Genomic DNA, 15973 nt, shown 5'->3' on the forward strand with positions numbered 1-15973 from the left:
AAATATTTGAGAATTATTTTAATTTTTTAGCCAAATTATGTCTTGGTGTTACAGTGAACCTAAAAGAAAAACCTACAGTTTTCTTCTGTTTCTTTGCCCTTTTCTGCCCCCTCTCCCATCCTCCAACAAAAACAATTTTCCTTTCCTCTTTCTTCCTTTTGGGATAGTGTAAATTTGTTAAGACTTGCTTCATAAAACTTGAAATGGAAGTAAAACAGTCATTTGATCATCCATGAACAGATTCCCATTAGTCAGTACCAACAAATGGTTTTCCTGAAGACATACGAAAAATGGACTGATACTTTCAAATAAGATAGAGCCCCAGCAGGGAAGTAAATTCTTGGACACCTCTTTAATGTTCAAAGGCAGGTTATGTTTTATATTTTCTCTTGATGCGTTAGAACATAAGGTATAGAGACACATTTGTTACTGCAGTTAATGACAATTGAGATTGTACTTTATTTCTTCAGAGACCATACCAAAATAAAGTTAATTAATAATTTCACTTGGCTGATTAACTACATTTCCAGAATAGTGGCTAACTGAATCATGCATCTACCTCACACACACACACACACACACACACACACACAAATGCACACCATTTCTTTCCCAAGTATAATATTAGGAAATCACAATGAACTAATTTCTGAAGAATAATGGACCTTCTACCTAAGAGCCTCAAGGAAAGCATCAGTGACCTTCGGATGAAGCACTCCTGTAGTTATACATTTTAGAAAAGCAGGACCACCACAACCTGCAGGTAACCCTCACAGCACGCATCTTACCCTAACTCCGGCTTTATTACTGTTTTCCTCAGGGGGGAGGTGGCATCCCATCAGCTGCCCCTCATCACAATGGGTTTTGAGTGGTAAAGTTGTCAAGATTGCTGGCAGCTATGTAGCCCGAGACCCTAAAAACCTCACCAACAGCTCATCCTACATGCCTCTATCAGAGCAGGCATATGAGCTAGATTTGGATTCAAGATTTAGTTTAGGATTCAGAGTTTGATTTATGCAAATATGATGACTGTTGGCTCTTATGCTTTAGACAACTAGAGCGCAGACACTATTATGAAATGGACAGTTTCCAGGAGTGACTAGTGCCTGTTCAGTTTAGGTCTATATATTATTATCCTCATTCAATAAATTACCCCCATTTTGAAGAAACTAGATCTTTAACTCCGTGGATTTTCTTAAAGCTGTGTTCTATGTCTGAATTACCCCTAGTGCTAAGTTTAAGACCTATGCGGACTCATGACTTCTAAGGCTACTAAGGTACAATTTTACCACTTTATATTACCCAGTACTAACTGATAAAAATCTGCTTTAAATCTGAAGTGCAGGTGAGAATATACTGAGCCTGCATATTGACAGGCCTGTAAGGTATTTTGGATATTATCAGGGCACAAGTGAACAAAATCTGTTGTTTCTAATTGTTAGTTGTTGGGAGAACTGACAGATGGCATTCAGAGGCCTCATCTCTCCTGTGACAGGTGGGGATGGGTTAGCACAGTGGGTCAGACAGATCTGTTCCATTTCCATTACCAAGTTTGTTTGGTCATGGGATTGAGCCCAGAGGGTACCTAAACCTTCCAGATTCCTTATGTCTGCCCCATTCTGTTAAATAACAGCTTTTATTGAGCACTCAGGACATGCTAGACAGTATGCCAAATGCTTTTCATGTATTCTAATCCTCACAACAGCCTGATAAGCTTGGAGGTACTCGTTTTGCAAATGCACAGAGGCTCAGAGAATGTAAGAATCTTGCTTAAGAGCTCAGACTGCAGAGGTTTTCCCCCCAGAATTGTCAGGCAGTATGCGAAGTGCTAAGAGTATAAAAATGAATATGACACAGACCTTGTCTTCAAGGAGTTTATGTTAATGGAAGCAGACCTCTTAACACATAATTTCATTTAAATGAGATAAGTTCCTTGACAGAAAAATAAGCACAGAAATTATGGGGGTCTAGAGGAAGGTTATTGGCTAAGTTTCTAGAAGTTCTAAGAAAGCATCCTGGAGGAAGGGATGTTTGAGTTGAGACTGGATGGTTTAGCCACAGTGAGCCTAGCTTCTGAGGCATATTATTAGGCCACCCTGGAACAAAGAGTGGAGAACCCAAGGACCCTGTGGCAAATGTTTGCCAGTGTGCCTCAGCCCAGCCCATTTGTGTGCAGGGATCTCTAAGATCTGACCTTCAAGGCTGATAAACAATAGCTAAGTTCACAAACAAGCCAGAAAAAGCCAAAAAAATTGGATGCATAGCCCTGAAATGATATTAATCTGAACAGTTAAATGTCTTATTTCTTGAAAAGTACTATTACTTTTGTGGTTTAATTTATTAGTACAACGCTACTTCTTTAACACTATAAAGTAGCCCATGCTGGTTTAATGGTTGTTTACTAAGTGAATGGAAAGAGGTTTAATGATAAAAAACAGGGGTAACAAATTTCTTCTCTGAAGGGCCAAATAATAAAGATTTCAGGCTTCATGGGCATATGGTCTTTGTCACCAATATTCAATGATGGTGTAGCATAAAAGCATCCATTGATAGTAAGTAAATGAATGGGTATCTTTGTGTTCTAATAAAACTTTACTTACAAACAAAGGGGGAAGGCCAGATTTGTCTATGGACTATGGTTTGCCAGTCTGTGATAGACAACAGTCAGTACTTTACCAAAGTTACAGTTTGCAAGAGAGACGTGTATTTGCTTCTTTTGAAATGTAGAACTTTTGAATTCTGTGCTTACTTGTGTGCAGGTAACATATCTGGGGAAAGAGCTTGTAAAGTATGTTTCTGAGGAAATACCCGTACCCTCAGAGCCAAACATGGCGCCTCAGCAACATCAACCTTGTCTTCCAGGTACGTGCAGACCAACACCCATTTCTTAGTTGTGAGGAAAGTGCCCAAAGCTACTGAGAAAGCACTCCTTGTTTTGTATTTTCATTCATGTAACATTCAAATAACCATTCTACAGTGAACAATTCAGTGGCATTTAGTACACTCACAGTGGTGAGCAACCACCACCTCTGTGTAGTTCCAAAACAACTTTCATTACCCAAAAAGAAACTCCACACCCATTCAACAATTGCTCCCCTCGGTCTACTTTCTGTCTGTATGAATTTGCCTGTTCTGAATGTATCATATAAATGGAATCATATAATATATAACCTTTTGTGTCTGACATCTTTCATTTAGCATAATGCTTTTAAGGATCTTGCCCTGAAGGACATTCAGTTTCCCTTTTTTGGAAGTAGTGCTGCTGTGAGCATGTCTATACATATATTTTAACCTGGTTTTAGTTCTTTTGGATGTATACCTAGGAGTGGAATTGCTGCATCATATGGTAATTATATGTTGAAGTTTTTGAGGAACAGCCAAACCGTTTTCCACAGCAACTGAGTCATTTACATGTCCACAAGCAACATACAAGGGTTCCAATTTCCCCACATCCTCACCAACACTTATTTTCTGTTGGTTTGTTTATAGCACTCCATTTTTAAGCATAGGTGATTCTAGGAGAATTTTTTAAATGACACCTTTTCTCACAATTCCATTCTCTAAATCTATATTATACTTACTTTGGGTAGATTTTTAACTGTCATATAAAAGGAAAAATGGCACTTTTTTCCTTCCTGCAGGCATGATTTGGTTAGTTTTCTAAAATCAAGTACTAAAATAAATCTTTGCTTGTTAGTGTAAACTAATGTGCTTTATCTGGTGGAATCAACTTTAACCCAAGAAAGCTGAAGAGAATGTCGTCTTCATCGTTAAGCAGCAGATTTTGAAATGATCTGGGAAGAGGCTGCACACATTTCTATAAAACGAATATAACTAAGTCTCTGTTACCCTTTGCTTTTTCCCCCAGTGTCCCTGCCTCAGACCAGTTGGGGACAGTATAAGCAGAAATGGAAGTACAATACAGAAGATGATAATTCTGTGATAACCAGAATCAACAACCAAACAGGGATTACTATCATTAAGCCCCTAACCAGAGTCTCCCCAGGGCCATGCTTCCTACGACAAACCTTAATAATTCCAAGGACTTTCCTTTCCTAACTTTATACCTAATCCACTGTAACCTCCTAGGGTCCTTCTTTGTCTCAAAAACTGGCTTTAGAATAGGATGCATTTTCCCCATTTTTGTGAAGATAGCCTCAAGAGTGCTTTTCATCATTCTGGGAGAATAGATCTGGTAAAACAGAAATTGTGGAGAAGTTAAAGGGTTTAAACTGAAAGAAGTTATTGTCATAATTCATGGCCTTTGGTTTCTAATTCTGACTGCAGATCTACCTAATCAAATCTTGGAGTGGGGTCCAGGAACCTGAATTTTTTTAAGTGATTCTTATGTAGCCTGACTATAGACTTTGAATGACTAGCAGTGTCTGATTTCTTATGCAGATAATAATTTGAAAACTCTTGATAGTCAGCCCTTCACCTCTATCCCAAAGCATACCCATTCTCATGCTTGCTCACATTGCGTCTCTGTCTCTCAGTCTCTCTCTCTCTCTCTCTCTCTCTCTCTCTCTCTCTCTCTCTCTCTCTCACACACACACACACACACACACACACACACACACACACACACACAGGAAAGTCAAGCAAACCCTTTATCCTCCTGGTTTCTAACCTCAAGAATCAGAGCAGAAATACAGGATCTTCCCTATTTCCTATTTCACAGAAGTTATCTGCTCCTCAGGTTTCCTAGCTCTAGGCAGGCATTTCCAACCCTAGCCATTTCTCTCCTTCCTCAGAGGGCTCATGGTTCCCCTGCTAAGTGAGCATGAAATAAAAAATGGGTTCTGAACTGCTGCTTCTGTTGCCTGCAATATAAACAAATTTCTAAATCGTAAACACTGTTTACAGAAATACTGAATTTTCTTTCCTTTAGATATTTCATACAGTGTTAACACTAATTTGAGAACTATGGAGTGCCGATATGCCAGCCAACTTCTTGCTGCCTTCATCTGGGCCTAGGATGCTGCAGGTCTCTGCTGGCATTCTGTAGGCTGCTGTTGGAACTTTATTTGAAACTCTTTAATTTAGGACTCTTCTGTACCTGGTTTTGTAGTACCTGACAGAAATCCAACAACCTGGCAGATTAGAAAAATGTAAACTCTATAACCTTATTACAAGCCCACCATTCAAGAGAAAATCTTTTTCCCTCTTTTGCATATCAAAATGTCATGGAAATTGTGGATCTGACATTCTAGGATACACAAAGTTTGAAGGAAAAACAAGGCCTTACAGATTTCATCAGCCTGCTTCATAGCATGAACATAATCTGTTCTCTTACACTTTTTAATGGTCACACTCTTCAGAATAGTGCTTTCTGGGAGTAAAGAAATTAGGAAGACCTATTACATTTCCCAAACCTAGGGTGATTATGCATCCCAGCTGGACCAGGGCATTCCTTAATCCAGCAAATTTATTAGTAGCACTCCCTTTGACTTGCAGATGCGCCTTGTTTAGATGACCTAGTATAGGAACCAAGCAAATAGGTGTTGGAAAAAATGAAATTTGGACAAGGTAAAAAAAAGAGAAACTCTCCAGTTTCATTTACTTTTTTTAAAGTTTTTACTTAAATTCCAAGTAGTCGACATACAGTGTAGTATTAGTTTCAAGTGTACAACATAGTGATTCAATACTTCCATACAACACCTGGTGCTCATCACAAGTACCCTCCTTAATCCCCGTCACCTTTTAACACATCCCTCCACCCATCTGCCCTCTGGTAACCATCAGTTTGTTCTCTATAAGAACTATATAGATTCTTACATACTGTTGTGCAAATAGATGGTCAAATCTTATGCATAACACTCTATATTATAAATTTTTTTTAACGTTTATTCATTATGGAGAGAGAGACAGAGAGACAGAGCATGAGCAGGGGAGGGGCAGAGAGAGAGGGAGACACAGAATCCAAAGCAGGCTCCAGGCCCTGAGCTGTCAGCACAGAGCCTGACGCGGGGCTCGAACTCACAAACCGTGAGATCGTGACCTGAGCCAAAGTCGGACGCCCAACTGACTGAGCCACCCAGGTGCCCCAGCACTCTATATTATAAATAATTGCTGGCTACCTAATCTTAACCCCCTGATGGACTGAGATCTTTGAGTTCAGAGAGACTTTTCTGGGCTTTTGCTCCTTATTATATTCCCCAAAGACTAGCACAATAGCTTGCCAGTAAATGTTCATTGAATAATGTTCATCAAATAATAATGAATTAATGGATGCATGAATATGATCCAAAGGACTGCTAATTTAAAACTGAATTTACTTGTGATTGACTGTCCTAATAAGTAGACATGCCTAGATCTCACAGGCTTAATGGAATTTGTTGTGAAGAATTCAACAGATTGTAAATAGGATTTCGGTTAGGTAATATTATCTCCTTTATCTGAATCTTCAACATCTGACTGTGAGATAGAAGACTAATGGCCCTTCACATTTTTTCAACCAGATACTTAAAAGAGAGCTATATCCTTCTACTTCCCCCTCTTCATGATAAATAATAAATCTGTTTAGCTTTGGTAACATTTCCTAAACCTCTTTAATCAGATGATGTCAGCATTTCATGGGACAAATAGCAAACTCAATAACTAATTTATTTCTTCATATCATTTGGAATCATGGTATCAAGAATTTCCTGGGGGCTCCTGGGTGGCTCATTTAATTAAGCATCTGACTCTTGATTTCAGCTCAGGTCATGATTTCGGTCATAAGATCGAGTCCAGTGTCGGGATTCTCTCTCTCCCAGTCTCTCTGTCCCTCTCCCACTCCCACTTGGGCACACGCATACTCAATCCCTCTCTCTTTCTCTCAAAAAAAAAAAAAAAATCCTGAGTCACGAAGATTAGTGATAAAAGTTTTTAATCTTGCTGTTTTGAGACTTTATCCAATGAATCAGAGATGATGGAAGAGCTTTATTCTTAGTCCCGCACAAAAACTAGTCATGTTGGTAACTCAGGTGAATGTGTTGGTGGACTCCAGAGTGCTAGAATGTGGTACATTAACAGATTTGAAGGTATATGCTATTTGTAATTAAAGATTTTAATCAGGGGCACCTGGGTGGCTCAGTCCGTTGAGCGTCCGACTTCGGCTCAGGTCATGATCTCGCCCTCCGTGAGTTCAAGCCCCGTGTCAGGCTCTGTGCTGACAGCTCAGAGCCTGGAGCCTGCTTCAGATCCTGTGTCTCCCTCTCTCTCTGCCCCTCCCCCACTCTCACTTTGTCTGGCTCTGTCTCTCAAAAATAAATAAATGTAAAAAAAAATTTTTTTTTAAAGATTTTAATCATACAAACATCATCCTTAAAAAATGAAATTCTGGAAACCCCAGAACTAGACCCACAAATGTATGGCCAACTCATCTTTGACAAAGCAGGAAAGAACATCCAATGGAAAAAAGACAGTCTCTTTAACAATTGGTGCTGGGAGAACTGGACAGCAACATGCAGAAGGTTGAAACTAGACCACTTTCTCACACCATTCACAAAAACAAACTCAAAATGGATAAAGGACCTGAATGTGAGACAGGAAACCATCAAAACCCTAGAGGAGAAAGCAGGAAAAGACCTCTCTGACCTCAGCTGTAGCAATCTCTTATTCGACACATCCCCAAAGGCAAGGGAATTAAAAGCAAAAATGAATTACTGGGACCTTATGAAGATAAAAAGCTTCTGCACAGCCAAGGAAACAACCGACAAAACTAAAAGGCAACCAACGGAATGGGAAAAGATATTTGCAAATGACATATCGGACAAAGGGCTAGTATCCAAAATCTATAAAGAGCTCACCAAACTCCACACCCGAAAAACAAATAACGCAGTGAAGAAATGGGCAGAAAACATGAATAGACACTTCTCTAAAGAAGACATCCGGATGGCCAACAGGCACATGAAAAGATGCTCAACGTTGCTCCTTATCAGGGAAATACAAATCAAAACCGCACTCAGATATCACCTCACGCCAGTCAGAGTGGCCAAAATGAACAAATCAGGAGACTATAGATGCTGGAGAGGATGTGGAGAAACGGGAACCCTCTTGCACTGTTGGTGGGAATGCAAACTGGTGCAGCCACTCTGGAAAACAGTGTGGAGGTTCCTCAGAAAACTAAAAATAGACCTACCCTATGACCCAGCAATAGCACTGCTAGGAATTTACCCAAGGGATACAGGAGTACTGAGGCACAGGGGCACTTGTACCCCAATGTTTATAGCAGCACTCTCAACAATAGCCAAATTATGGAAAGAGCCTAAATGTCCATCAACTGATGAATGGATAAAGAAATTGTGGTTTATATACACAATGGAGTACTACGTGGCAATGAGAAAGAATGAAATATGGCCCTTTGTAGCAACGTGGATGGAACTGGAGAGTGTGATGCTAAGTGAAATAAGCCATACAGAGAAAGACAGATACCATATGGTTTCACTCTTATGTGGATCCTGAGAAACTTAACAGAAACCCATGGGGGAGGGGAAGAAAAAAAAAAAAAAGAGGTTAGAGTGGGAGAGAGCCAAAGCATAAGAGACTGTTAAAAATTGAGAACAAACTGAGGGTTGATGGGGGGTGGGAGGGAGGGGAGGGTGGGTGATGGGTATTGAGGAGGGCACCTTTTGGGATGAGCACTGGGTGTTGTATGGAAACCAATTTGACAATAAATTTCATATATTGAAAAAAAATAGTGTGGGAAAAATATGAATATAAATTAACAATGAATTTAATTATCAATGGACAATTAATAAAATAATTATTTCTAAAAAAAAAATGAAATTCTGTTGGTGAAATCCTGATATATATATATATCACTAAAGTCCTTAGAAGCTATAAAATGGAGTGAATCTATGGTGCATTTTCCCTTGAAATTTCACAACTTCCTCTTAAGCCTCTGCCTGCTTGGCTGTAGTTTCTTGTGTTATTGAGGAAATCCTCACTGATATTTCAGAATAAATTGGAAGGAAAAAATGAACATTCCCAAACTTCTACATAATTTGTGATCACTGTGTACAGACATATCAATCTTTTTTACAGTACTTAAAAAAAATCTGTTAATGTAGATCACAATTCATTATTTACTCAGAAAGCCAATCTTACTTATATGTATCTATGTCCCCTGTCAGCACAGTAGTAAAACACTCAAAGAAAATTAATGTCAAATGTATTCATCTAAGAAAAAAAGAGTATCTCCTGAAGTCTTTCTTTTCCCAAGCCATCATTTAATGCATATTAATTATATCATTTTCTTTCATCATTTCTTCATTTGAAAATAGAACATGCTTTTTCAGAAAAAAAAAAGACTCTTTTTTGATTTTGCTAAAAACTGTCCTAGACCTACTGATAATATGTTGTAAATAAATTACTTTAAAGAAAGTGTTTTGTTCATTCCAGTGCTATTACTGTGCTTCATTGCTCTGTAAAAGTATGTGTAACAGAGAGCACAAACATTCACAGGTGCTTCTGTTTTATGTGGTTAAGAACTTCTTCAAACTTAAACACCTAAGGAAGATGGGTGCCTGATAACAGAGCAGAAGGTGTTTATTTCAGCTCCTGTTGATGATTCTTGATTGTTTTTCATTACTTTAATCATAATTTTTTTCATCCTAGTATCATGATTAACTTTGACCTAATTCTTAAAGTGGAGGATATATATCCACTGATAGGGGAGAAAAGAGAAGAAAACTAATTTATCTGTTGAGCACCTGCCGTGTGCCAGGCCCTCTGCCAGATTGTTTTACAGACCTTAGGCCTTTGATGAGTTTCTTATTAGTAAAACTCCAGACCTGATGTCTGTACAACACAGAAAAAAACATGAACACTTTACATATAAAGTCAACTGTCTCAAACCCAGTTCAGCTTAAGAAACCACGTATAAAATTTATTTTCCCATAAAGAAAGGGCTTAAATAATTTAAACTTCAAAATATAATGTCCAAGTCTGTTTCTTGATTCCAGTGTAGTTTTCACAGATGGCTCTTGATCTTATCAATATAAATCTATCTCATACTATTAATTTAGTTTTAAATATCAAATCACCTAATACTCTACCACCATGTTTAGCCTTTAGAATCCTTTTATTTTAAAAAGGCATTGAATTTTGTATTTAAATAGCTGTAATTGAATTTTTTCCCCAGTGTAACTATAGCAGATATACTTTTACAATCTATTAAAATAATTCCTAATCATTTTCCCTTTGACTGGAATTATACTTCTTGTTCAGAATGAGAATGTGTATGTATATATATACACTTCTGACCAAGAAGTATAATTCCAATCAAAGGGAAAATTATATATATATATGTATATGTATATACATATACATATAAATTATATATATGTATATGTATATAATGTATATATATATATACATATATATATATATTCATTCCCATTTATAACTAGAGTAAGCAAAGAAGTGAAATTTCTATATCATCTAGTCTTGGACCTATTTTACAGATGATGAAACTGAGAACCAGAGAGGTAACATGGGTTGAATGAAAGGAGTACGTAGGTTAGTGATGTTTGAGGAGTGAACTATCAGTTAAAATAATGAGTCTGATTATTTTTACTTACGATCTATTAAGGGAATTTTTTAAAATGTTACAGGAGAAAGAAAAGTAAAAGTTAAAATTATTTTTAACCTAACTAATTAGCTTGTCATTTTGAAGTGCTAATTTAGGCCACTAGATAACATGAATAGGTGCATGAGCCTGTCCTTTTGCCTAGTGATGAAGCTAGCAATTCAGTTTAAGGAGATTTGTGCAGAATATCTAATATTTGGTGATCTCGCCTGAGGAAAATGGGTTTCTTCCTACTTCTTGCATGAGTAGAATGGTTCATTAGTTAGCTGTGCGGTCTTTTTTGGGGACGAGGAGGAACGAGAAGAGCCAAATGTTCACACTGTGGCTATTTTCCGAGTTGTACTGGGCCGGAGAAGCCATAAAACTTGCATGAGACAACACAAGTTTGTGTGGCCTAGAAAACTGATTATCTGTCTTCCAGCCTAATACTATTTTCAGTAAGAAATAACGATAATAATAGCAGCTTATATTTATTGAATATTTGCTATATGCTACTCAGTAGCCAATCATTTGACATGCATTATCCCATTTAGTCCTCACTACTGTTTCATTCTCAATTTACTGGAAATTATGGCACAGAGGGGTTTATATAACCACCTTCAGAAGCTGCAGTCATCCTTTTCTTGCCTTGCTGTTTTATACTGCAGACAGGCTTCTTTTTCCCAAGATAAGTCAATGCTGATTTATAGCTTTATCTTGGGTATGGAAAATGGAGTGAGTGAATTATGACTTGGTCAGAAATCTCATTTTGTGCTCAGTAGACTTGACTAGGGTCTAAGATTTGTAATAAGCAAATTTAAATATTATTTTTTTAAAAATAGGGTTTAATTTGTTGGTTCTTCTTTAAATAGGAACTTCCAGAGAGTCAATGCAAAGCATCCCACATTATCTACAAATAAAAGAAGTTCTATTAATCAGCGATCAAGAATTTCTCCCATGCCATATAATGGATCAACATTGGAAGTTCTATGTGGAATGCGAAGAGCTAACATTCTAAAACCTTGTTTTCTTAATAATTTAATAGGTATTTGTTCATATTATTAAGCCACATTCATATCTTATCTTATATGGGCGGGAGGGCCTATTTTAATACACGCTTTATGAGTTGCTACTTAAGATGTGTGTTTACTATTGTAAGAAAAAATAGAACTCAAACTATTGTAGTTAGATAAAATACTTTTTTGCCATTGTAATAAAGGCGTTTTTGAATTAAACCACATTGAATTTCTGGCTTTCTTTTTATTAACATAAATGTAAAACTCATCTTTCAGTCAATACTTCTACCTTTGTATAAATAACAGTTAACTAAAGGGAAGTAAGGATTAAAAAAAGATTGATAAATGGTCCTGAAAAGGCCAGGCTAAAGGGTATCTACTTAAAACAAGAACTTAATGTCCTGGTACCTTCCCCCATTTACTTTGGAACTTATCTTGTGACCAAAATATAAAATTATGAAAGAGGTTTATTTTAAATTTCATAAAATTTAGCATAGATAAAACTGTAACTATGGTAAGTCTTAGAACAAAAAATGAATCAAATGTTGATTTGGTGGCTGATTATTTTAAATAGGATATACTTAACCTTTTGCTACATTGTCATGAAGATTTTTTTTTTTTTTTTTGTAAGAAAGATTTTTATAAGAGAAACTTGGGGAGCACCTGGATGGCACATTGGTTGAACATCTGACTCTTGATTTCTGCTCAGGTCATGATCTCAGGATTCCTTAGATAGAGCCACCATGTCAGTACAGAGCCTACTTGGGATTCTCTCTCTTTCTCTGTCCCCCCCTCCCCTGAATAAATTTAAAAAAGGAAACTTGGCAAGAGTTCTCAAGGGTCTGTCTGTCTTTTTGAGAGAGGATGCATGTGTGCATGAGGGAAGGACAAAGGAGACAGAATGAGAGAGAATCTTAGGCAGGCTCCACACCAGTGCAGAGCCCAACACAGGGCTCAGTCTCCTGACCCTGGGATCATGACCTGAGCCAAAATCAAGAGTCCAACTCAACCAGTAAGCCATCGAGGCACCCCTCAAGGGTCTATCTTAATCCTGTGATTGCCATCTTATTCTTTGCCTATCTGTCATTAACCTAGGCACCCAAAGAAGCTTTTTGACTCCGTGGCTTGGGTCATCTGGGTAGAGGAACCAAACTGTGATAAAAATTACTCTCATAAGTGTTAGACTTTGGGAGATACAATCTTGCTTTTTTGATATTTTCTTATTTTAAATGTATAGAGTCTTAAATATCTTTAGAATACATGGGAAACTGGTTAACAGTTGTCTGTGGGAAGAAAAATCGTGGGGCTAGTGAACTGAGAAGAAAGGGGGACTCTGAACCACATGTGCTCTTTGGCACCTTTTGAAATGCGTACTATGCATGTGTTCTTGTTCAAGTAAAAATTTTAAATATCTGAAAAGGAAGCACCTGGAAAGGTTTGCATATTAATAAAAGTGTAAAGACATCTTGGATCATTTTTCTTCTTGTGAGAGTCCATTGAAAATGTTCAGGTTAGAATACCCCTACATGTCGTAATATTTGAGAACTAACAAGTTTCTTACGCTATTATCATTTCTTCAGATTACCATATTTTTCTAATTCTTTTTTTTAACATTATAGAATTTTGTTAATGTTTATTTATTTATTTATTTATTTATTTATTTATTTATTTTAAGAGAGATCATGCAAGCAGGGGAATGGTGGGGAGGGGGGAGGGGCAGTGGAGAGAGAAAATCCCAAGCAGGCTCCACACTCAGCGCTGAGCCCAACACAGGGCTCGATGTCACAAACTGTGAGATCATGACCTGAGCTGAAATCAAGAGCCAGATGCTTAACCGACTGAGCTACCCAGGCCTCCCTATTTTTGTAAATCTTTTTTTTTTTTTTTAAGTTTATTCATTTATTTTGAGAGAGAGACAGAGTGAGTGGGGGAGGGACAGAGAAGGAGAGAGAGAATCCCAAACTCAATGTGGGGCTCAAACTAATGAAACCATAAGATCATGACTGGAGCTGAAACCAAGAGATGCTTAATGAACTGAGCCACCCAGGTGCCCCTAAATCTTGAATAATGTACATGAGGTGGCCTATTTGGCTTTTGTTATTTAAGGAAATGTTTAAAACATGACTCATTTGCAAATATATGTACTAACATGAGAAATTATATATATAAATGAAAAAATTCACGTTGATAGGTAGTGGTTAATGCAAGTCCTGATTGTGTTGAATAAAAAATGTGCCTTTGAGTGTGTATATAATTTTTATAGCCAATAAATATGCATGTATTTATATTATGTGTGTGACATATACTTGATGAGTCATGAAATGTGTACTTGTAGATAATGAGCATGGGGGGTGGGGTGCAGGTATGTCGAGTAAAAGCTCTGGAATGCCAGAAAGAAAACAATTTGTAGTGTCTGCCCTTAAGAGAGTTGGACTGGGAAGGGTGGAAGGATGCTTTTGCAGTGTAGATTCAACTTAAAAAAAACCAACACATTCTTCTTTTGAAACTTAAAAAAATAGGTTTTAAAGAATAACTTAAGCAGGTATTTTGTTTAGTGATTACAATTTACAAAAGTCATACATTCTAAGTTGATAGTACAAGAACTTAAAATTCTGAGTTTTCATCTTAATGGTCAAATTCTTAAACTTAATTTTCTAAGCCCATTAAGAATGTATCTACCAACTGGTAACTAACATAATCCCCAGTGCCCTTGAGGCATGCTGAGTCTTGTCCAAACTAAACAACAAAAGGGTCTGGAGTTCAGAGAGCTATGGATACCCCAGATCATGCCCGTGAGAAAACAACAGTGTGGAGTGTTTGCTAGATGTTTTGGCTATTTTGAGTTCTAAATGAAACCCTCAAGCTTCTGGCCTTAAGCCATGTATGGGACCTCCAAGAATAGCTAACAATCCAGTCTTCTACCTGATATTTGTATCCTTTCTATAACATTAACTTCTTGACCACCTCTAGGATACTCCATACTCAACCAAGAAGCCTATTCCCTTTCAGACAGGTAGTCCTGTTAGGAAGCTGGAACCACAATGTCCCAGACCTCACAATCCTATTATGATAAAATCATACTTCTTTTTATGAGTTGAATTACTATGGCACAGACCACGGGTCTGATTGCTGGGAATGTCCAAGCATACATCTTGTTCTTTTCTCAATTTCTCTTTCGTTCATTTCCCTCCACCTTACTTCCCTGAGTTCAGTAATTTTATCAGTGCATATCTAGACTATGTGCAACAGCAATCCTACCCCATTTCCCTCACCCAGTTCTTTATAAAACATGCACAGTGTGCCAAATTATTCTTAAAGATCTCTTTTCCTTCCCTGCTGCTGCAAGAGTAAAATCTAGGCCCAACATTCCAGTCCCCCCACTCTCTGGTCCTAACATAACCTTTGAGCTTCATCTGCCAATAATCTCCAGTCCTTGACTCACTCTTAAAAGCAAGTCATTCTTTCTTTGTCCCTATTATAGGCTGGATTGTGTCTCCTCAAAATTCATATGTTGAAGTCCTAACCCCTATGTGGAAATAGGGCCTTTAAAGAGGTGATTAAATTAAAATATGGCCAGTAAGGTAGGTCTTCATACAGTCTCTTGTACTTATATGAAGAAATGTGGACACATTGAGGGATAACAGAGATGCACATGTACAAATAAAAGATGATGTGAGGGGCGCCTGGGTGGCTCAGTCAGTTGGGCGCCCAACTTTGGCTCAGGTCATGGTCTTGCTGTGCATGGGTTTGAGCCCCGCATCAGGCTCTGTGCTGACGGCACAGATCCTGGAGACTGCTTCGGATTCTGTATCTCCCTCTCCCTCTGCCACTCTCCTGCTCATTGTCTCTTTCTCTCTCAAACATTAAAAATAAATTTTTTTTAAAGACTATGTGAGTCACAGCAAGAAGGCAGCCATCTGCAAACCAAGGACAGAGGGCTCAGGATGAAATCAACACTGCTGAATCCTTGATCTTGGATCTCTACACTCCAGAACTATGAGAAGTAACTGTTGTTTAAGCCACCCAGTTTGTGGTATTCTGTAATGGAGCTCTGAGCAAGTTAATGCAATCCCTAACTCTCCCATACATTTGTTTATACTACCTAGAATATTCCCTCTCTTTTCTGCCCATCTATGTGTTCTTTACTCTTTGAGCCCTCTCCTCATATATGACCTCACATATTGCTTTCTCAGACCACCCTGATCCAAGCACCAAATATTTACAGCCTGGTGTTATTCGTCCTCATGGTTCATCTCCCTGCAAATAGCTGGAAAACTTGTTGAGATCAGGCTTAGAGATTTATACCTTATTTCCATAAAATATCTCAAACATACTAGATGCTCAAGAAATATCAACCAGTTAGAAGATTTCAGGTACAACAATAGAAAACTCTACTCAAAAA

At 37.8% G+C, this 15973-nt stretch overlaps 1 protein-coding gene across 1 annotated transcript in view; it reads left to right on the plus strand.

Moving 5' to 3' along the window:
• Positions 1–11790, plus strand: part of LOC132680408 (ankyrin repeat domain-containing protein 31) — a 128403-nt gene extending 116613 nt beyond the window's left edge. The window contains exons 23-24 of the mRNA XM_078448944.2: positions 2760–2862; positions 11428–11790. Coding sequence (XP_078305070.2) covers positions 2760–2862; positions 11428–11573 — 249 coding nt within the window. The 3' untranslated portion in view covers positions 11574–11790. The remainder of the gene's footprint in view (positions 1–2759; positions 2863–11427) is intronic.
• The last annotated feature ends 4183 nt before the right edge of the window (positions 11791–15973 follow it).

The sequence above is a fragment of the Panthera onca genome, chromosome A1 (assembly GCF_046562875.1).
Source record: "Panthera onca isolate mPanOnc1 chromosome A1, mPanOnc1 haplotype 2, whole genome shotgun sequence".
Lineage (NCBI taxonomy): Eukaryota > Metazoa > Chordata > Mammalia > Carnivora > Felidae > Panthera > Panthera onca.